Genomic DNA, 23,695 nt, shown 5'->3' with positions numbered 1-23,695 from the left:
TGGGAACTTTTGAGCTAAAAAAAGCATGCAGGTAAAATTTTCCAGAAGAAGTCCCAGCCCCCAGAACTAAATTTAAAATAATTCCGATGATTTTGGCAAACTTAGCTGTATCCCCAGAATATGAGTGCTGTCCATAATTTTTAATGTATTTTATCCAGTTAATGCTTGAAATATACATTAAAGGCTTAAAAATATGTACTTAACTGATTATATTTACATAACATAGATGTTATGATTATGCTGTCCAAACTGAAAATGTTATTCAGTATATGCATTAAAAATATTCACGTGAAAAAAATGTATTATCTCTTTGTGAGGAAAGTCGTTTCCGCAGTTCATATTTTAGCATTGCTGTTTATTTTTAATTATTGAAATGGGTAAATAAAACTTTAAAAAAAACTGGCGTCTCCAAATGCACTTTAAAGTAAACAGAAATATATTACCCAGAAAAATTAAAAAACTGAAAAATTTAGGACCTATTTCATAACTATTCCAGAATGCCTGTTGATTCTACGAGTTTTCAATTTAATTCTGTTCATTTTAGTAAGTTCCGCTGATTAACTTTGACTTATGTCTGCTCCTTTTTAAGCTTATTTCAATACCATAATTTTGAAATGGTGTATCTCGGATAATAGTTGTTGAAATTAATGCTACAGAAGGAATACAGTTCTAGTTTGATACATAGCTTAATGTTTTAACATCTCTATTCAATCTACTTTCATAATACGGCTATATTAGACGTTTTATCTACTATCTAGGTATTGTTTCACGTTCTTAAAGATGTCTGTTATTCAGACTATTCATTCTAATGAAGAAACAGCATATTTCAGTTAGGATATCAGCCCAAAATTTCAACTTGAAGAAAAATAAGATAAATAAGTAAATAATCCGTATTAGTAAAACTGTAGTAAGTATTTTATTTGGACAAAATTGCAAATAAACTATGTTAACGTCATTTATAGAACTATACAATACTTGTGGCATTGTAACCAGCCTATCCAGAGCTACATGTAGGATCTGCTAGCTAAAATTCTTCTGCATAGGCCTATTATGAAGTATGGATTGTTTTCTTAACATGTTTCTTTTGCTATAGGTTCTTCTCTTGGCATATACTGGAAACAGCTCTTTATGGCCCAGCATAACAAATCTAGTCTATATTAACCTCATAGAAACCCCTATGCACTGTTTGGTTTTGGCAGGTAAATTCTATGCATATACTGGTATGCTACCTGATAGGCCTTTGAGAATTGATATAACAACTTCAGAGCTAGGTAATTGTTTAGTTTCATCACAAGCTGTCTAAACTGGAAACTATGCTGTAAAGTAGCATAGTTATACTATATTACTTAGAAATCCTAAGTTTAGAAGTGCATCTATTTCTGATTGACCATCCTCCTCCATTGTGCAAACTAAAAATGTGTAAAGTGGGCAGGGTTTTGAAGCCAAGGGAATAGTTGAGGTTGTACAATATGAATGAAATTATATTTTAAATGCTAATTCTAGTTATCACTAGTAATTTCTGTATAGTAAGAAGTCAAAACATAATTAAAAAACTTATGCATCCCTTAATGTGAATGTCCAAAATTGTTCACTTTTGATTTTAAACTAGTCAGCTGTTTGAACAAAACAAACATCCAATTTAGCTTATAGTAACATTATTTATAGAGTAAAGCAAATGAGTCCATGAGCCATATGGGCATTAGGGTCTGTATTCTGATTGGTTGAATTGTTAGTTGATGTTTATGACCTACTTTTTGCTGATTGGTTAAGCCTTGTTTATTATCTTCATGATGTTTTATCACTGTGACCCTATTTTTGCCAGAAATTGCAGGTAGTTAAGGGATGAATCTGTGGTGTTAAAAGTTTGAAGGCAGGATATTTAGTTCTTTGTTAGTTTTTTTTTAATTACTGCATATAGGTAGGTTCTGATGGTTGCATATTATTTTTAGGTCATTATTCATTCATATTTTCCAACCCCAACATTTCTCTCAGCTTCAAAACCCTGCTCACTTTATGCATTTTTAGTCTTGTTAGAGAGAAACTTTAGAAAGCTAAGAAATGAATGCCCTTCTCTGATAATGATGAAGAAACAATATTTGGTCATCAGAATCTTGCTATATGCAGTAATACACATTTTATACACCCCAAAACATTAAGGGTAGCATGGCTTTGCCTTTTAATCTTCTTAAAAGACTGCAGCAAGATGACTACAATGTCTGTGTTATTTGTTTCAACAATTACAACTGTGCACCCTGTCCTGGCACAGAAACCTGTTTGAAGAGCAACACAGTTATCCACTTCTTCATGTTTGCTGTTTGGTTCATTGGCAAATTTCCAACAGTTTATAGTCTGGTTACCTGGAAATAGTTGAACTACTCTAGTTCTATCTAATCCTCCTGATAGGTACACTAGAAAAGCAAAGACTTTGTGGTCAGTGCATTCTATAAGTTTTGTTTTACATTGGATATCAAGCAGGATAGTTGCAGCTATTGAGAACCATATTCAGTTGAATTGAAAAAGACTTTCTAGGCCTGTTTTCATGCCATTCATGGCAACCTTTTTGGTCTTTCAACAAAACAACTTCATAACCCTGAGTGTCTTTGAATAGTCCTTCATAATGGTGTGCTACAACAACCAGCTGAGTTGTTTGTTTAGGAAGTTTCCCTAGGAGATTTGTAAAAGTCTTTTTAGCAAAGTCTACTAAAATGTCATCCCTTTTCTGACCTATATAATCCTTTGGATCAGTGTTTTAATAGCCTATTTTATTCCAAACATTTTTGCTTAGAGCACCATATCCCACTATCACTATCACTTCACTATATATAGCACTTTACTATCCCTCTTGTTGACTGTATTCATTGGCTTGGTATCTCTATTACTAACAATCTTTTGAGCTTATGTCAGTGCACTGTCTGTGATAAAAGTAAAAAGATTCAGGTTGGTTATGCAAAAATTGTTGCAAACAGAGGGAAGTATAATAGATGTGTGCTGGCCAAACTTGATTCTACTTTCTGTGATTATTCTGTCCTTTATGCTTCAGGTCTTTTCTCCCTTCTTAATAATGGTAATTTAAAAAGCATTTGGATAAATTATTTCAAATTTTGCAAATTTCTTCTGTATCTTCCACCTTGGACAAAGAACTGGACTCTTGTTAGAAAATCTCAGTTCCTGATATAACTTTAAAGTTGGAGATTCCTGACAGAAAACTCTCCAGTATAGCTTCTGTGCACCTATCCCCTAACCACTATCTTATCTGTTTTTTTTTTGTTGATTTTGTATGTGTGTTTGTTTTCCTCTTTGTGTTCTTTATATTTATTCTTACTCCACCATATTTACTTTATGTATTATGTGGGTGAAAAATAAAATGAATAAATAAATAGCACACCTACCCAAATGGTTACTGATTTTCTGCTTGTCCAGATCAGGCATATTCTGGTATAGGCCTACTACTTCCCACTTTTTCTTCAAAAATAAACTATCCATAAAGCAATGTATTGTGTTTATTTTATGGAGTAGCTCATGCTCCTGCTCTATTTCTTTCCTATCTTCTATGGCAATTGTTTTGTGTTTTTGGTTCCTTTGCATCAGCTCTAGTTCTGGAAAATGTGATTCCAACTGTTTCAGCAGGATTTTAAGTTGTACTAAGGTTCCCCCTTCCCTAAATTTAAGAGAAAGATATTCAAAGCTTCAAGATCTTTAAATTTAGGTCAAACAAAGGTATAAGGCTCAAAGTACTTTTTTTGGGGGGGGGGGGGGGGGTAAGAGGAGTCCATACCTGGATAGTCAAGGGACATGGGATATATAATAATTTTCTCTGCATCATGGGGGGTGGGGCAACTGGCCTTGCTCCCAAACAATGCCTCTGATTATGCATCAAATGTCTTCAATCTGCAAAAAAAATTCAATAAAAGCATAAATTGTTCAGTATGCCAAGTCTAGAGGCAACATTGACTTGGTTTTCTCTTTGGAATTTATATCTAACTAGCTGTTGGGGTGGCGCTTCGCGCCCCCCCCCAAGCCCCTCCGTGCATAAGTCGTTATGCGCCATATTAGTTACGTGCCATTGTAGTTTTGTCCCTGTGTCCCACCTGTGAATAGAGGTAGATATATATATATTTATATGTTTTTAACTACGTAAAACATGCAAATATTCAACATTCTTTGCTGTCCTGTTGTCTGTGCATATAAATAGATTGTCAGGTTTACTGACTCTTGAACATGCAACATTTGTGTCCCAGTTTGTAATTTCTCTTTGAGTGTCCTGGTTGTCATTTATATTCCCTGTGTCCCGGTGTCCTGGTAGTCATTTGTGTCCCAGTGTCCCGGTCTGTAATTTCTATTCAAACAATCCCTGTGTCCTGGTCGTCATTTATATATCCCGCTTGTGCCCCTGGCATCCCTGATGTAGTTGTGTCCCTGTATCCTGGTTGTCATTTATATTCTCTGTGTCCCTGTCATGATTTGTGTCTGGGTGTCCCAGTCTGTAATTTCTCTTTGAGGTTCCCAGTCGTCATTTATATTCCCTGTGTCCCAGTGTCCTGGTATGTAATTTCATTAGTTGACAAACATGACGTCAGTCAACAAACAACTTCATGACGCATACAGCTCAATCCTTATAATGACGTCAGTTGACACACAAACATGACGTCACTCGACACACACACACATACAACTTATTTTTATATATATACTAGCTGTTGGGGTGACCCCAACACCTAGTTGGTGGGGGCGCTTCGCGCCCCCCCCCCCCCAAGCCCCCCCGCGCGCATAAGTCGTTACGCGCCATATTAGTTACGCGCCATTGTAGTTGTGTCCCTATGTCCCACCTGTGAATATAGATATATATATATATTATATATATATATGTTTTTAACTACATAAAACTTGTGAATATACAACATTCTTTGCTGTCCCATTGTCTGTGCATATAAATAGATTGTCAGGTTTACCGACTCTTGAACATGCAACATATAATGGTCCATGGGAAAACAATCCGTATTCAGATCTATACCTCACGATTCTAATAAATTGCCCTTGAACTTTGTTGATGGTGATTGCTAATCGACCATTCCCTGTGTCGCCATCATCATTTATTTATCCCCCTGTGCCCCCTGGCGTCCCCGTTGTAGTTGTGTCCCTGTGTCCAGGTCGTCATTTATATTCCCTGTGTCCTGGTCATCATTTGTGTCCCAGTCTGTGATTTCTCTTTGAGTGTCCTGGGCGTCATTTATATTCCTTGTGTCCCGGTGTCCTGGTTGTCATTTGTGTCCTGGTGTCTGGGTCTGTATATACATTCGTTTTTGAATTGGTCTTTTTTTAGTTTTTAGTTGTTTACCTTTTTTTTTAGTGATACCTCATGATTCTAATGATTGCCCTTGAGTTTTGTTGATGGTGATTGCTAATCGAACATTCCCTGTGTCCCCTTCGTCATTTATATATCCCCCTGTACTCCCCGGCGTCCCCATTGTAGTTGTGTCCCTGTGTCCCAGTCGTCATTTATATTCCCTGTGTCCTGGTCGTCATTTGTATTCCGGTGTCCCGGTCAGTATATGCATTCGTTTTTGAAATGGTATATGATGAAATATATTTTTGTATTTTTCCCCTTTTTTCTTTTTAGTTTTTTTTTCTTTTTAGTTTTTTTTATTTTTTTTAGTTTTGTTTTTCTCCTTTATTTTTCATTTTGTTCCTTTTTTTATTTTTTTTTAGTATTTTTAGTTTTTTAGCTTTTTTAGTTTTTATATTAGTTTTCATTTTTTTTTCTTTTTAGTTTTTTTGTAGTTTTTACCTTTTTTTTAGGTATTTTAGGTTTTTTTTACTTATATCCTGGTCGTCATTTATACTCCCTGTGTCCCGGTTGTCATTTGTGTCCTGGTGCTTGCCGGTGTCCCGGTCGTCATTTGTGTCCTGATGTCCCAGTCTGTAATTTCGTCAGTCAACAAACATGATGTCAGTCAACACACAAACATGATGTCACCCAACAGACCCACACACACACACAGACAACTTATTTATATATATATACTAGCTGTTGGGGTGGCGCTTCGCGCCACCCCAACACCTAGTTGGTGGGGCGCTTTGCGCCCCCCAAGCCCCCCCGCGCACGTAAGTCGTTACGCGCCATATTAGTTACGCGCCATTGTAGCTGTGTCCCTGTGTCCCACCTGTGAATAGAGATAGATATAAATATATATTTTTAACTACGTAAAACATGCGAATATACAACATTCTTCGCTGTCCCATTGTCTGTGCATATAAATAGCATTTATATTCCCTGTGTCCCGGTCGTCATTTGTGTCCTGGTGTCCCAGTTTGTAATATCTCTTTGAGTGTCCCGGTCGTCATTTATATTCCCTGTGTTCCAGTGTCCCGGGCGTCATTTGTGTCCCGGTGTCCCGGTCTGTAATTTCTATTCAAACAATCCCTGTGTCTCAGTCGTCAATTATATATCCCGCCTGTGCCCCCGGCGTCCCTGTTGTAGTTGTGTCCCTGCGTCCCGGTCGTCATTTATATTCCTGGTTGTGATTTGTGTCCGGGTGTCCCAGTCTGTAATTTTTCTTTGAGGTTCCCGGTCGTCATTTATATTCCCTCTGTGTCGGTCGTCATTTGTGTCCCGGTCTGTAATTTATCTTTGAGTGTTTTTTCTTTTTAGATTTTTTTAGTTTTTTACATTTTTTCAGTTTTTTTTTCTTCTTTATTTTTCAGCGTCACTATGAAGTACATATCGCCGAACCTATGTTTTTTAACTTAAATCTGGTAGGCATTGATGACCTTATCCAAGTCAAAATCCCAAACCCAATCATCATCGCTATCATTTTCAGTTTTGATATGTTTTGTCTCTCGCTTTCCAGGCGGATTTTCATCTAACTGCGCGGTTTTGCGTTCTTTAGCCGCAAGCCTGTTTTCTTGCTGTTCTTGTGATTCCTCGGCACGCTTTCTTTTCTTACTTTCTCTATCAGCTGCAAGCCTGTTTTCTTGCTGTTCTTGTGATTCCTCGGCACGCTTTCTTTTCTTACTTTCTCTATCAGCAGCAAGTTTTTTGGCATAGACTCTTTGAGCAGCTTCCTCGGCTGTTGCCATTGTAGGTTCTTCAGTCATTTTACAATTAAACATTTTTCCGTGAACGCATGTCTTAAATATTTTTAATGACGTCACCGTCAAAGCAAAAATGACGACAACTAATTTCATGACGTCAGCCGACACAGAAACATGACGTCACCTGATCCACAGACAGACAGACAGACAACTTATTTTTATATATATAGATATATATATATAGATAGTCAGTTTAAAATAATTATTCCTGTCATAAAGGGGTGGTGTAGAATAAGAACTGCCCTAAAGAAGTCATTTCTGGAAGTCAAGAAAACCTATAGTCCCCCGTTTAAGCATCCTTCTCAGTCTGAGGTTAACAGTAACATAGAAAATGTCAATAGTACAATTCCTACATTATCACAAAATGACATTTTCTCAGCCATTCTCAAAAGATCTCAGTGACAAAGATTCTCAAAAAGACCCAGTGACAAAAGATAGGATAAAAGAGGTTTGTGTAAGAAACATCTCTACCCCATACCCTGATGTTAGTGATAAAGGACTGATGGTCAGAAAGCTAATATCATTAGTAAACAAAAAAATAGAAATAATTATCAACAACAAGAAGAACAATAGGGAATTCTGTATGCAAGACAGTGGAATTCTATATTTGAATGAATATCTTGACCATATATCCCAGGGCTGTCCTCTACAGAACATAAATATATAAAAGAAAAGAGACTTGCAATAAAATATGAACATTAAAACTATTATTAAATCTTTTAAAACAGTCCCAACATCCTTACTTAAGTGAAGTTCAACCAGGACTGATAAATAAACAAGGTGAAATAAGGCAATTCATTGAAGTGAAAGGAAAATAATTAAAAAATATACTTCTGCTGCTAATCTGACCTTTTTGGCAGCTTACCTTGAAGGTCTTTTTGTAACTGGCTCTGTGTTACTGTCTACTGGCTTTTTTTGGTAAAATCTTTTTAATTAATTTTATGTATAAAGCATTTAGTCAGTACTCCCCCAAATCCCTATTTAATGAAAGATTAGTATTTATTTGAGTCGTATTACAATTGCTTCTCTAACTTCTTTAACTATTTTATGCCTAGGTCATTGCTATTAAGGGCAGATTTTACAAAAAGTATTTTCTGGTTGGGGTTTCAAAAACATAGCTGCTTAACACAGAATCAAAAGAAGTATTACTACTATTAGAATTTAAAGCTTTGGTGATATCATGTTTATGCTGTTTTAGGTGTTTTTCGAAATTCTGGTGGGTTCTACCTACATAGTATTTGCCACAGTCACATGGTATTTGATAAACCCCTCTTTGTAAGTAACTGGCGTATATGTAGTAACTACATATAGATTGTCTTGTGTGCAAACCTTTTTAAATTTGTAATGATTTTTGGGATGTATGGGAGGTAGATTATAACTGAGGGCTTGTTGGGATTCTCACTTGGTAAAATAGCTTTGATTGTAGGGAGTGTCTTTTCAGTCTAAGGCTATTTGTATTACCAATAAGTAAAATGGGAAACCCATTTCCAAAAAGTGTGTCTCTGATTAATATTTATTCAAATATAGAATTCCACTGTCTTGCGAAAAGAATTCCCTATTGTTTTTCTTGTTGTCGATGTTTCAGATCGAAAGGCAGTGTGGTCTTAGTTGCTCTTAAAAAATTAGGAAATTTAGGAAAACTCTAAATATTTCTAGTAACGTTAAAGTATTAAAATACATGACTGGGGTTTGAGATGTCATGATCATTACCTTAATCCAATTTACCAGCAAAACAGCTAATATGTGCCTAGTAGAAATTAGTAAAAAGATACCCTATCCTTTATGACAAGGTTCATATCTTAGAACTTGGCTTAGAACTTGGAATAGGTGTGATACTTGATTCAATCCCATAAAAGATAATTCTCTCTACTGTATAAAATAGGTACTGTATATGTCCATTCTTGTAACAAAGAGGAACATGATCAAAAGATTTGGGGGGTTAATGGAATGACAGCTCCCCCCATGTATTTGATATCTCTGAATAGTGAAACAAGGATCTTTTTTTAATTATTGAGTGACATCAAAACTTAAATGAGCATAAGCTGTTCCATATATGAGGGCACTGATGCGGCCTCACCTCCCCCTCCCTTTTGCTCAAGTTTGACTTTATTTTTCTTGTTGTGTGAAAATATGAAAGGACTTATTTATTTGCATTTGATATAAGTGATGAATGATTTGTAAGTTAGTTCAGTGCAGTCAATTTCCGAAAATGTATTTGGGAGTGGGGTTGTTGTTGATTTTTGTATATTTCCAATGAAAAATACGAAAAAAAGCATTTTTTGATGATATTACCAAAAACGTATTCTTAAAGGTCTTAGAGGGCAAAATACACCCCCTCCTGTCAGTTGATCCTCCTCAGCTAACTGGTAAATAAAACCCTCTTTGTACTTTTATTCAATAAACAATCAAGAGAGATAAAACTCTACAAAAAGAAAACTTCAAACGAGACGACGGCCAGTAGAATTAAAAGACTAAAACAACGCGGATATTTCGCCTGTATAAAACAAGGCGTCTTCAGCACAAGATAGAAAATTAAAAGAAAACTAATCTAAAAACAAATAAAAACCACCACCAAATATAATAAATACAATTGTCGCTACTTATCCACGTAGGGAAAAGCAGCTATGCGAGTTACTTCAATGAGAATCAAAGAGCAACTGAGGAAAAATTTATGAAAATTGAAACTTAGTTAATTATTCTGTTGCGAAATAATCCTCTTGTAAGCTAACATTGAAGCAACTCTTTTTGGTCTAGTGGGTAATCTTGTCCCCTGGTGATTGTGTAAAATTTTAATTCCCCCATCGACTTTTGGTTCATTTTTTAAAAAGAATATCATAAATAAGTTGTATCATAAATAATTTTTTTATTATTTAAGTATATTTTAGTTTAAAGCTATTTTCCATGCACTCTGAAAGATTAGTGCCCAATTCTGACGTATCAAGTACGTCCTGTAAACGACACAGTAAAGAACGATGTAACTCCAATGTATTATTTTTTGTTCCTTCAGCTATTTTGCATAGAAGGAGTGGTTGTAGAAACTTGAAAGAGGGGTCATTCGATTTGGAATTGAAAGTTCTAGACCCCTTTTAAGAGTAAAAAATTGTTGGGTTTTAGTAAGATGCATTTTTTATAAAAAGCTGTGTTTTGGCGTAATTCAAGAAGCGGCATGGGATTTATTCAGGTGGGTATTTATTCCCCATCCCGTGACTCAGGGGTTTTAAACTTTTTTTGATCCACCTCTTTCAAACCTTATTACATGAGCTTGCTTGTTTTTAATACACTGATATTTTTTTTTGTTTTAAATATATGCTTTATTATATAAATAGCCAAAGATTCTGTCGGATGAAAGATAAAAAAAAAACAGCATATAGTGATCTTGTGACAGCATCTTGTGAGAATGTGTAAATCTACTGGCTAAGAAATGCTTGCCTATATGTTTCAGGTACGGCTGAAGATTAGTGATTAAATGGAAGCTATGGTCTCATTCCAAAGACCAAAAATTTGTAAGTTTAACATCAAACCCTGTATTGTCTTTTCTTGCACCTCGTGGCACCCTTTACACAAGTTAAGGGCGTTGTATAGATTGGTTTAATTGAATTCCCAATTTATTAGCAAAAGTAGACTGATCCATATGGGAAGTTAGGTTTCTAAGTTGTGTACAATCAAGTAACGGGTGAATAATTGAGAATGAATGTTGGGTTTAAACTGCCAAATGGTAAACCTACTTGAATAGTAGAATTTGATGAAAAGAAAGTACATTAATGAATATACCAGCAAGTATTGGAACTAGGTTTATCATAGATGACCATATCTTAGGTAGGCTACAAGCTGTGAGTTGGTTTCAACCCAATTCCTCTGGTTGTTCCAATCACTAAAGGTTAAGTCATGTTCATAACCTATGTTCATTTCCTCGTCACTCATCCTTGTATCCAGGCATGGGTACTGACGACTGAAGAAAGAAAGAAATAAAAATATTATTGTAAGCGATCATGTCAGAGGTAATGGACTAGTTTCGACTTAGTAAAAAATTAAATAAGAAAAACAAGTTTTTATAACTGAAAGTAAGGAGCGACATTAAAACTTAAAACGAACGTGAACTATTCCATATATGAAAGGGGCGATCCCCTCCTCAACGCCCTGCTCTTTACGCTAAAGTTTGACTCTTTCTGTCAACTCTACTTTTTAAAATTATAAATATTTTAGCGTAAAGAGCGGGGTGTTGAGGAGGGAACTCATATACGGAATAATTTCTGTTCGTTTTAAGTTTTAATGTTGCTCCTTACTTTCGGTTTAGAAAAACTTGTTTTTCTTATTTAATTTCTGAACGTTTTTGAATCAATGCAGCTTTTGATTTTGGCTTACCATACATGAATAATTAAAACGAAATTTGCATGTTAATATTACTTTTTTGGCTAAATGGCTTTCTCATAGTTTTGATCGGACGATTTTGAGAAAAAAGGGGTGGGGGAGGATGTTTAGTTGTCCTCCAATTCTTTGTTACTTGAAAAGGCCAGTGGAACTTTTAATTTTGTTAACGAATGTTTTTATTAGTAATAAATATACGTAACTTACACATTAACTTACGTAACGAGCTTCTATATTCGTATATTTTTATTACGTATTTGAGGGTGTTCGCCCCCTCGTCAATACCTCGCTCTTTGCACTAAAGTTCGAATTTTGTTCCAATTCTTTAAGAATGACCCCTGAATCACAAAGACTGTTTAACTAGAATAAATAACTCTTTTGAAATTACTAAAAAATACTTAAGTGTAAAGAACGAGATATTGAGGAGGGGACGAACCCCTCATATATGTAATAATTTCTGTTAGTTTTAAGATTTAATGTTGTTCCTTATTTTCAGTTGAAACAACTTGTTTTTTTTATTATTTAGTTTATCATTGTTTTTTAAATAACGCTAGAAAATCCAGCACCTTCTTCATAAGAATTCTCTTCCCCCATGATAAAATCCTCCATGGAAAGATCTTTTCATGTAACGCCCTCCCCCCGACCCTCTACAACCAGAAAAACTCCCCCTGAAAACGTCAGTATACTTCCCAATAACCAATACTATATGTAAACAATAGGGAAAGGTCCTAAATTGTAGCCCTTCCCAGGGGAATGTGGGGGATTAAGTCGTCCTCAAAGACATAGTTAGTAGATTTTTCGACTCTGCTGAACAAAATTGGCTGTCTCAAAATTTTGATCCGATGATTTTGGGAAAAAATGAGCGTGGGAGGGAGGCCTAGCTGCCTCCAATTTATCGATCACTTAAAAAGGGTACTAGAACTTTTAATTTTCGTTAAAATGAGCCCTCTCACGAAATTTTAGGACCGCTGGGTTGGTACAATCACTCCTGGGAAAAAAAAGAAACAAAAACGCGCATCCGTGATCTTTCTTCTGTCAAAAAACAATTATAAAATTCCACACTTTTGCAGATAGGAGCCTGAAACCTCTACAACAGGGTTCTCTGATACGCCGAATCTGATGGCGTGATTTTCATTAGTGTGACTTTTAGGGGGTGTTTTCCCCTTTTTTCGAAAATAAGGCTAATTTTCTCAGGCTCGTAACTTTGGATGGGTGAAACTTAACTTGAAAAAACTTTTATATTCAAAATCAGCATAAAAATCCGATTCTTATTATGTATATATTGGTATCAAATTCTGTTTTTTAGAGTATCGGTTACTATTGAGCCGGGTAGCTCCTACAGTCTGTTACCACGAACTGTTTGATGATATGCCTCTGATGTGTTATTTTTTATTGCTTATTTTTTTTCCCTTGGTCACTTTGTATGGAAGAGGGGGAGGGGTCTTGAAAGCTTGGTAAGGACGCTTTTCTGCCTTGGGGGGACCCCTGTTGCATGACATTGGGTCGAAGTTTTGAGATGGTCATTTTATTCAGAATAGTGGAAAGGTTGAACTATATATGCCTCTAGGGATAATGTGAGCCCTTAAGTCCCTAGGGGAAAAGCCCTAAGTTATGCAAATTACTCATTATTTACATATAAGTTTTATAGCTGGGGACAGGCAGGCATGTTTAATTTTGGTGTTCTGGCTGACTCGAAACTTCCAGTGATTGTGTCCTAAATCAAAGGGATGACCCTTTTTCTTGGGGTGGGGAGAGGGAGGTCCAAAAATTGGCCACGAAAAGATTTCGTCTATGATCAGTTTGTAGCTTACAGTCACAAATACCTGGGGTATGGGAAACGTAATTTACAACAAAATTTGGGGGCCCCAAAAATACAGAAAAAAATCTAGTGTTTTTTGTATAGGGTTGAAACTTCTATTATTAAGCCCTAGGGCCAAGAGGACTGTATTGCACAAGGGGGAAAATGCAGTCCCTTTTTAGGGAATCCCCTCCTACTCAAGGAAAATGCCTGTAATACCGTCCCTGATCCAGGGCTTGCACCACGTAGGTTCAATTTAGTACCACACGAATAAGCTAGATTAACTATTCTATACTTTCTATAAAAGTGAGTTTTTATGGTTTTTTTTTACCAGACAAATATTACATAGTAAGTTTTTTTTTTTCCTTGGCGTAATAAATTGCAAGATTCAAGAGGAAATTAAAACCCGGAAATGAATGAACGATGATGATCTAAATTCTGTTAGTGGTAATGGTGAATTATACTGGACGGTTTTGAATTTTCAGACTGGTAGAACTTTAAGGCTTCTTATCTTGTATAGAAAAATTCATTTGGAAAATGAACAAAGGTAATAAGTTAGACTTACGTTTTATACGTTAGTGACATTACTGGTGACATAAGTTTAATATGCTTAGAGACGGGAAAATTGTATTGGCCCTATTCTATCAAATCGAGCAGCAAATTTTCGAAAGAATAGATATATTGCAATTTGAAATGTAACAGCGCTAAAAAATAACTATCGCTTCGTTATTCCGACTGACGAATTCAGACACTTCAAACTGGACTTGTGAGGAGTTTCAGAAAGTCATATTCCAGGGGTAGGAAACATCAGATTAGGTGATAAAGAATTTATTTATTGAGTAGTGCTCATGAAGGATAAGGAAACTGCTAAGTCTTATTTAGGTTGGGAAGATATTAACAGTAGAATACTTTTCGCTCATTTTATGACTAACAAATGCGGGGTATCAGTGATAGTAGTATTTGCCCCTGTAGAACCGACTGATACCAGTGTCTGAGATTCATTCTACTTACCCTAGGTAGAAATATAGTGTTTTTACTGGAAGATTTTACTAGGGTATATAGGAGTACTGTTAAAAGTAAATATCACCATCTAGTAGCGTCTAGGGATAATATAAAGCTGAAATTTAGGAAGGGTAACTACCTTCCTAGGAGCTATGACGTTGGTAAACTCTAGGATGATAATTTAAGAAGAACTTTCCAGGAACAGGTGAACAGTTGAAAATTTTGCAACGTGGGAAATGGATGGAATAATTCTAGGAAAATAGTTTCTGAGGTCACTGATGTTATCTTATTGTTGAAAGTAAGGAACGCAGTTAGGAACATCAGTGAAACAGCTTTATGCTTAATAGAGAGGAGGATGGGCTTGTACCAGAATTGTCTGAGTGATAGATCATATGTAAATAAGAGGAATATAAAGAAAGTCAAGAAAGAACTAAAAGTGAACTTGGGAGCTGTGAAGTGGAGGCCATGGATGAAATTGCTTAGAATCCAAAAGATGCAGCTAGAGGTCATAACAGTAAAATGTTGTAATGGTATGCTCATAAATTGAGAGGGAGTAGTCAATCTGGACATGTCTCAGTAAAGGCAGGAACAGGGTCACAATTAGTGATAAGGTAAGAGTTAAAGAGAGATGAACAGAACATTTTGAGAATATGCTAAACCATGACAGAGTTAGAGACAAAGATTTATAGTAGAATGAATAAGTTTTTGGCACCTTGGATGTGAAGGAAGATATATTTTGTGAAGAAGAATTATTGACAGTATTAAAGGCATTAAAAAACAATATGGCCCAAGGTACTGATAGTGCAGAAAATGAGTTTCTTAAACACGGTTGTTAGAGGTTAAAAAAAAGTTTCCGAAGATTACGATTATTATTTTCGGAAAAGGAAAAGTACCTAGCAATTTTAGAAAAACCCTATGGTGATATCACTTATCACCTAAGGGATAGGGATAAACCCTATCCCTTAGGTGATAAGAGTGAGGGCCAAATGCTCATAGGGCCAAAATGTTAGTGTATCATAGTAATAGCACTAAAATAAGGTGCAAGCCTTGGTGAAATGTGGAGTAGGTTGGAATTTTTTCCGCTCACGTCTCTTTATTCAAAGGAATATATTCAAACTAAGAGTTCGATTTCTTTGCTCGGGGGAGGGGGCTGTGAAAAATTAAGACATGTTGAAACTTAGGGGATGTTTTACAATACTTCTTGCTTTGGCAAATTTAAATTGGCCACACATACAAGTATTTTCAGGAAGGACGATTGGGGACCCAATTCAGGCACGTATGAGGGGGGCTTAGGGTCTGGTCCCCAACTACTGTATTTCTCCATTTTCTGGTACTTTTTATCCAAATTATCAATTTTCTTACTATCCCCCCTCCCACGGAGAAAATTCTCGTGCACATAAATGTTTGACCTAATCCTATATAGAAAGTACTTAAGTTAAAAATAAAAGAACGTTTTTTTGTTTAATCTTGCTGAATATCGTTTTATCTACCCGAGTAATCTTTTCAATTAGGAATGGTTTTTGCTACTTCTAATGATAAAGGTTTTCTACAATCGGTAGGAGATACAATAAGAATAAAAATAAATAATTAATTTTTTCCAGGCTTGACAACAAATAGAGATACAGAGAACGTGCATTTTTGTTCGAATTGTTTAATATTTGAAAAATCAGCAATTGATTTTCGATTGACTCCACTATTTAAAAAAAAGATTTGGTGAATTAGCTCAAATACGAAGGTAAACGAAATGATGCAATAGCATACCAACCAAAGGATTAATTCGCTACTGAATTCATGGTACTGATTCAAACCGAATTGATGATTTTTCTTTCGTTCTGTTAAATTGGTGCTTGAACTCAGTCGTATTTTAGAACTGACAAAAGGAAGGATACCACGAGTTTTTATGAATCATTGTATCCTTGGATATTGGATTTGTTTAAGGTAATTTGTTTAATATATCTTTGGATACATAAAAAAATAATGCAATAAGATATCAACCAGAGGATTATTTAATTACTGAATTAATTATCTTTTTTCATTCCGTTAAATTGATGTTTGAACTCAGTTCTATTTTAGAACTGACAAAAAGGAAGGCTGAATTGTAGGGAAAGGGAATACCCCCCCCCCCGAAGTGTGCACGAAAGGATATTTTGATAAATGCTGAAATGTTTAAATGATTACTCTTTTGCTTTGATTATAATCGATAGTTGATAATTATAGGTAAGATGTGGCGTATATTTATATTGCCTGATTTATGTTATGTTTATTTGTGTTTATTCGACCCTCCCCTTAAGGTCAATAAAATCTTTTCTGAAAATTGTTTATTGGTTGTCAAAGTCGTCATTTGACTTTCGCATTTTTTTTAGTATTACTATAATAAAGGAGGGGAGAAAATTGGGAGATCACGGTAAACTCTTTTCATACTTAGATTTAACCATTTTTCATGCTTATGCTGTTTAGAAAAAAACAATCATTCCCCCCTCCCTCCTTGACATTGAACCCGTGTGCATCATTGGATACATAAGGGGTTGCCCATTATCCCCCACCTGCTATATATTCGGATTGCCATTTGTTCTTCCACACGGGTAACGCTGACGACACGTGTAGACACACTAACGGGATGGTGTGCCTCCTCGCGTCAGGCGTGGCACATTTCTATACTGCATGACTTATCTGTAGAGTATTCTTTGGCGATATTGAAATAAAGATAATTTTGGAGGCACAGAGTACTTATACATATAAGGAAGAGAATGTGCAGCCTTTAGTTTTATATCACCTCTTGGTGCCATTCAACATGCTGCCACTGTGAAAAAGTATAGTCAACTATAAATAAGTCATGCTATTTTACGTTAATGGTTCGTGGTAACGAACTGTAGCAAGGAGCAACCCGGCTCAATAGTAAACGAAACTCTAAAAAACGGAATTTTGATACCAATAGATATATCAAAAGAATTGGATTTTTATGCTGATTTTAAATATATAAGTTTGATCAAATTTAGTCTTACTCATCAAAAGTTACGAGCCTGAGAAAATTTGCCTTGTTTTGGAAAATTGGGAGAAACACCCCTTAAAAGTCATACAATCTTAACAAAAGTCACACCATCGCATTTAGCGTTTCAGAGAACCGTACTGTAGAAGTTTCAAGCTCTTATCTACAAAAATGTGGAACTTCGTATTTTTTGCCAGAAGACCGATGACGGGTGTGTGTTTATTTGTTTGTTTTTTTTCCCCAGGGGTGATCGGATCTGCAACGTGGTCCTAAAATGTCGCGATAGGGCTCATTCTAACGGAAATTAAAAGTTCTAATGCCCTTTTTAAGTGACCAAAAAATTGGAGGGCACCTAGGCCCCCTCCCACGCTCATTTTTTCCCAAAGTCAACGGATCAAAATTTTGAGATAGCCATTTTGTTCAGCATAGTTGAAAAACATAATAGCTATGTCTTTGGGGCTGACTTATTCTCCCACAGTCCCCAGGGGAGGGGCTATAAGTTACAAACTTTGACTACCGTTTACATTCGGTAATGATTATTTGGAAGTGTACAAACCTTTTCAGGATGATTTTTTGGCTGGGGGGTTGAGGGGAGGGGGATATGTGGGAGGATCTCTCTTGGAGGAATTTGTCATGGGAGAAAAGAAATTCCATGAAGGGGGCGCAGGACTTTCTAGAAGTATTTAAAAAAAAAACAATGAAAAATAAATATGAAAAAGTTTTTTTTCAACTGCAAGTATGGACCAGCATTAAAACTTAAAACAAACAGAGATTATTACGCATATGGGGGGCGCATCTCTTTTTAATAGCTCGCTCTTTTCGCTAAAGTGTTGTTAGTAATATCAACTATTTATTCTACAGCCTTTGTGATTCAGGGGTCAATCTTAAAGAATTGGGACAAAATTAAAGCTTTAGTCTAAAGAGTGAGGTATTAATGAGGGGGCAAACCCCCTCATATACATAATAAAAATATACGAATATTGAAGTTCGTTACGTAAGTTAATTTATAAGTGATATATTTTTTACTAATAAAAACGTTCGTTAAAAATTAAAAATTCTAGTTGCCTTTTTAAGTAACCGAAGAATTGGAGGGCAACTAGGCCTCCTCTCCCACCCCTTTTCTCAAAATTGTCTTATCAAAACTAAGAGAAAGCCATTTATCAAAAAAAAAATTAATACGCAAATTTCGTTTAATTATTCATTTGGGGAGAGCCAAAATAAAAAAAATGCATTAATTCAAAAACGTTCAGAAATTAAATAAAAAAAAAGGTTGTTTTTTTTACTGAAAGTAAGGAGTGACGTTAAAACTTAAAACGAACAGAAATTACTCCGTGTATGAAAGGGGCTGTTCCTCCCTCAACGTCCCGCTCTTTACGCTAAAGTTATTTACTGTTTAATAAAGTAAAATTGAGAGAAAGAGTAAAACTTTAGCGTAAAGAACGGGACGTTGAGGGAGGAACAGCCCCTTTCATACACGGAGTAATTTCTGTTCGTTTTAAGTTTTAATGTCGCTCCTTACTTTCAGTTAAAAAACTTGTTTTTTTATTTAATATAAAGATGGCGTCACCTTCAGTTTGTCTTTTATTTATCGTGAGAGGTCATGCAGTTTTGTACATCATGCTTTTGCGTGTTGAACATGTTTCCTTCATACAGTTATTGCATGTTGTTATGATTTAGTTTTAGTGGATTTGTTCTAAGTGCAGTTGCTAGTTTCTCTGTCTAACTTTATCATACGTTTTTGGATGGAAGCTCCTATAAAAGTGTAATATTCGCTTTTATATAATTAAGATATTTTTTTTTAGCACAGTTTCAGCTTGAGCTAGCATCAAGGGCATATCAAGGATTTTGTTAGGGTATTTTTTTTCTGGGGGGTAGTGGGCTATAAAAAATAATTGACAGAACGCTTCAAAAATTGTTTGTATGCATATTTTTACTTCTTAAAAAGTCGGACAAAAATTATGGGGTTGGGACCCGGCAAGACCCTCCTCTTCCTGGATAAGACCTTGGCTAGTATATGCAATTAATCCTCCCACCCCATATTGAGCATATAGCCTGTTATTTGAATATATTTTGGTACCTACATGTTATAGCAGCCACACTGTTGTTCTTGATCTGAGTAAAACCAGTTTTTCTGTCTGCATTTGGAGATAATTAGCCGAGTCTGAGTGGGATAAAGTACTGTACAGGTATATTTCAATTAAATAGTTAATGCATAGGGAGGGTTAGGTTAGGTATTGAATGCAATGCGTTCTGGGCAGTCTGCTAGTCGTAATTTTCTGTTGTAGTTTCCATAATTGTGTTACTAAAATTTTATATTTTCGTCATATTGTGGTACATTTCATTATTGTTAAACTAACTTTACTTCTTGGGTGTTGTAACCATAATACCTAAGTACTTTTGCTTATTTTTTACATTATTATCTGAGAACCAAGGTGGGACGGAAAGCGAAAATTTGAGAATTGACCTATTTGATTAGAGTTAATGGCAGTATTTGGATGACAAAAGTCGGTCTTTTCACCTCGTAAAATTATCATAGGATTTTTTCACCTGGCTCATTCCTTCTTTCGTGATTGAAAGATGAGTTACTAAGAGTTCCAAATCGATCCTCCAGTCTCCAAACAAAACAAGGGTTTACTCTTTGCCAGATATTCGTGGCAATTTGTTAATTATTATATATTGTTTGTAATACATAAACCTACTTAAACTAAAACTTTGGAAATGCTCATTTACGAAGAGACCCCCCCCCCTCTTCCTTTTAATTAAATTCTTTATTCATCTGTACGTATAAAAATGGATTTTTTCTCTACAAATAGTGAATTCCAAAAAATGATTATACTCTTAATATGTTCTTAAAAGAGCCAAACTAGGGGAAAAGTCAAATATAATGATTTTCTTTATTGCTAATGGTGTTTATTCTATTTTAGGTAAAAGAACACGCATATGCGTTTGGCAATCATCTATTGTACTTTCTAATGGAGAGCTCTAATCAAACATCTCAAAAGTCACGCCCTCTCTCATATGTCAACATCTCCTGTTCAGTCAACGGATATTCGGAATTAACTTGTTATAACTCTGATATCAGAAGAGAACTAAGGTCCCGGGAAAATAGTAGAGATCGGTTACCTTTGCTGTTAAACAAAAGCAGGGATGGTAGTCCTCTCAGACCTGGGGAAATACCTTCCGTTCCGTTAACTACTCTTGGTGGCCTTCTTAGTCCTGTTGCTGTTATGGAGTTAAATAATAAATTTTCAAGAGGGAATCCAACTCATCCTCCGTCAAAATGTAGTGGGCCTCTGAGAAGCAAAAGTGTTGATAGAGGTTATTTGAGAAAAGAAAGAAGTGAAAGACAGACATTCTTTTCATCATTTTTAAATAACAATAACGATGAAGCTGGTGTTGAAATACCCGTAGTTAGAGTGAATGAAGTTTACATCCCTGAGAGAGGTAGAATGAGAAATAGGATAGATCATAAAGAGGGGAATTTTAGGACCTTAGAAGTTCCTTTCGTGACCCCTGTAAGTGTTACTGACAATGGAAATACTAGCCATTCGACTGGAAAGAAAAGTTTTATCGAGCAACGAATAGAAAGACTTTACGGACCTGGAGCTTTGGCTAGAAATTATTTGACCCCTGTCAAAGCACCAAAAAGATCCACTGTTAAATCCAGTTCTGTTAGTGATACTAAGGAAGAAAAAGTGGAAAATTCTATGAAAGGCTGTGCTACGCCCCCTGTCTTCAGACATTTAAGACCAGAATTCCGTGAACAATTACCTGTCAAAAGAACATCCCCGGTGAAACCAGTTAGGAAATTGTTCCCACCTCAAGAGACACAGTCGCTTCCTCTAACTTCTGAAGTTGACGGAACGTCAATTGAAAGTAAAAGACAAGCAGGAGAGATTTTGGTGAAGAGTTTGGATGTTGAGGCATCTACTGCATTTACTGATTTTCCAGAAGGACATAAATTCTTAAAGGTAAGGGGAACAATTCTTAAAGGCTGGGTTTTTTTCATCTTATCCTAGGCTTTCCTGGCCTAGATTGATTGATTGGTACTATTACTAGCCTAGAGTAGTTGGAAATACTCCTTTTTGGTTAAAATGGAAATGGTAATATACTCTAAAAAAGAAAAGAAAAAGGAAACGGGAAAAAATGGAAAATCGTTTTTTTGTGCATTTGTGCTTTCCAAAAAAAAAGAAAAAAGACTAAGGGCCTGTTCTTGTCGAAAATCGGGCCATTTAAGTATGTATTACAATTCAACCCCTTAGTCTTTAACCTTAAAAGGTGGAAATTACACTTAAATTTCATGATATATCCTAATAAAAAAGATGTATTGTTGTATTAATAAAAAATTGGCATTCAATCAAAACACGTCGCTCAAGAACATGAGAAGTTCAGCTCACTTAACAGCCATTATCAACAAAAATACTACTTTCTTGTTAGTAAAGTAGTTCTACGAGCCATCCTAGCCGAATGGTCAGTGCGCTAGAATTGACATCCTTTGTCCCTGATGACGGGGATTCAAGTCTTGGTGTCTCTGGCTATATGATTTGGGGGGGGGGGGGGTCAGCGGCATGACTCTCAAAGCCTCAGCCAGATTTTACTCTGCTCAAATGGGATTCCTGAAAAAATCTTGGGTAGGTAAACAGGAAAGTTTTGCGAAAGTGCAGGTTGGCTGGCCCCAAATCTGACTGAAAGGCCATAAAAAGGAGTTCAGCTCCTCCGGTAGAGAATATAAGTCCAGTGCAGTATTCTTGACCTTTTAGATAACTTCGAAGACAACACTGCCTTTCCATGACGAAAGTAAAACAGTTCAAAATAGGGATGAAACCTTTTTATTGACAGTGAACAGATACAAAATTTAACTGGATATTTCGAACACATATACAGTGTTCATCATCAGCAGTAAAACTCTGCTGATGATGCAGTATTTGATACTGCAGGATAACTTATTGCACACATTACTTTTTAGCTGGTTTATTAGCTACTGACTTTTTAGATGCCACTTTCTTGGCGGGAGCTTTCTTGACTGACGGTCCCCTCTTGGGTGTCGATTTCTTGGCTGCTGATGTTTATATTGATGTCTTTTAGTTTTACTGCTGATGATGAACACTGTATATGTGTTCGAAATATTCAGTTAAATTTTGTATCTGTTCATTGTCAATAAAAAGGTTTCATCCCCATTTTGAACTGTTTTACTTTCGTCTTTACCTTTTACTTTTACTAACCAAGACAGGCTTGGTGGACTCGCATTTGGTCTTGTTAAAAATGTATTATAATTTTTTTATAGCGATTGTAAGAGCTTGGTTAATATTATCTTTAATCTACGTGGAAAAGAGCAATCGAACACAAAGATTAAGAACAGAATATTCGCATAAGATTTCATAAATTCGTACAGAGGTTTTAACGATTAGAAGCTAAACTACATACAAAGAAAATCACTCAAATGTAAAGCTTACAGAGAATATTGATATAAGACTTCCTAAATTTGTTAACAGACCCTAATGATTTATAATTCAGTTATGGATTTAGCGATTAGAAGCTAAACTACATGCAAAGGACCAATCAATTTTAAAGCTTACGAATAGAATGTTCTAGATAAAATCTTCTAAATTCGCTGAGAGACTGACGATTTAAAGTACAGTTAACGATTTAACGATTAAAAGCTAAACTACATGTAAAAGACTAATCCAAGGTACAATCAATTATTCTGTCGTTGCAAAATAACAGACTGGTCCAAACAAGGTCAAATAACGCCAACTGACCAAACTAGTTCGATTTTCGCTATCAAGCAAATTCAACGATAGCTCGTCATTTAAGACTACAGAAAACTTTGTTCGAAATCTCTTGGTTCCTGTGAACATATGGTGGTAGCGACAAGTTCGTCAAAAAATATGTGCGAAGTCCTAATAAAACGAGGGACTGTTACAAAAAAATTTTTATTTGAACTGATCGATTCATTTAAGACTATGTCTCTGTCAGTTATTTTTTTCATATTTTCATGAGAGGTCGTTCAGATTAATCTAAAGAGGTATCACTAGGGAGTAAGTGACCTAAAGGTCCCATCTGACATACGCATTTGAGGTAATTTTCAAAAAATGTTTGCTAATCTCTTCTGTTAAGCTCAATGGAAAGCTATTTAAATAATCATCATTGGAAGCTAATCCAGAAATGGTAACTATTATTTCAAGTAATCTTGATGGTAAAAGTTTATGGCGAAAACAAATTTATAGAAATTTCGTAAAAAAGCCTGGAATTCCTCAAAGCTGATGCAGGTTCGAAATAAAAACTACACTTTGAATGTCTCAGCAAACAGTTTTTTCACAAAAATTTCAAAATTCAGAAAATTTAAAATACGAGCTTAAGGCGTAAGGCACGATATGATGAGCGCCGGGTATTTGAGATATCAACGGATATTTCGTCTTCGTATTTGGGATATTAAAGGGTACTTCGTCTTC

At 35.6% G+C, this 23,695-nt stretch overlaps 1 protein-coding gene across 5 annotated transcripts in view; it reads left to right on the top strand.

Annotated features, from left to right (window-relative positions):
- Nucleotides 1-787: 787 nt before the first annotated feature.
- The window catches only part of LOC136038811 (uncharacterized), a 39,503-nt gene continuing 16,595 nt past the window's right edge, over nt 788-23,695 (top strand). The window contains exons 1-3 of one of the 5 annotated variants that reach the window (XM_065722192.1): nt 817-907; nt 15,859-16,195; nt 20,168-21,214. In XM_065722192.1, coding sequence (XP_065578264.1) covers nt 20,216-21,214 — 999 coding nt within the window. In that variant the 5' untranslated portion in view covers nt 817-907; nt 15,859-16,195; nt 20,168-20,215. Of the gene's footprint in view, nt 908-13,703; nt 13,803-15,858; nt 16,196-20,167; nt 21,215-23,695 lie in introns of those variants that run through there. The other 4 variants (XM_065722193.1, XM_065722194.1, XM_065722196.1 and 1 more) reach the window with 4 other exon arrangements.

Source organism: Artemia franciscana, chromosome 18 (assembly GCF_032884065.1).
Source record: "Artemia franciscana chromosome 18, ASM3288406v1, whole genome shotgun sequence".
Lineage (NCBI taxonomy): Eukaryota > Metazoa > Arthropoda > Branchiopoda > Anostraca > Artemiidae > Artemia > Artemia franciscana.
Note: the sequence above shows the minus strand (reverse complement) of the source record. Positions and strands in the feature narration are given on the sequence as shown.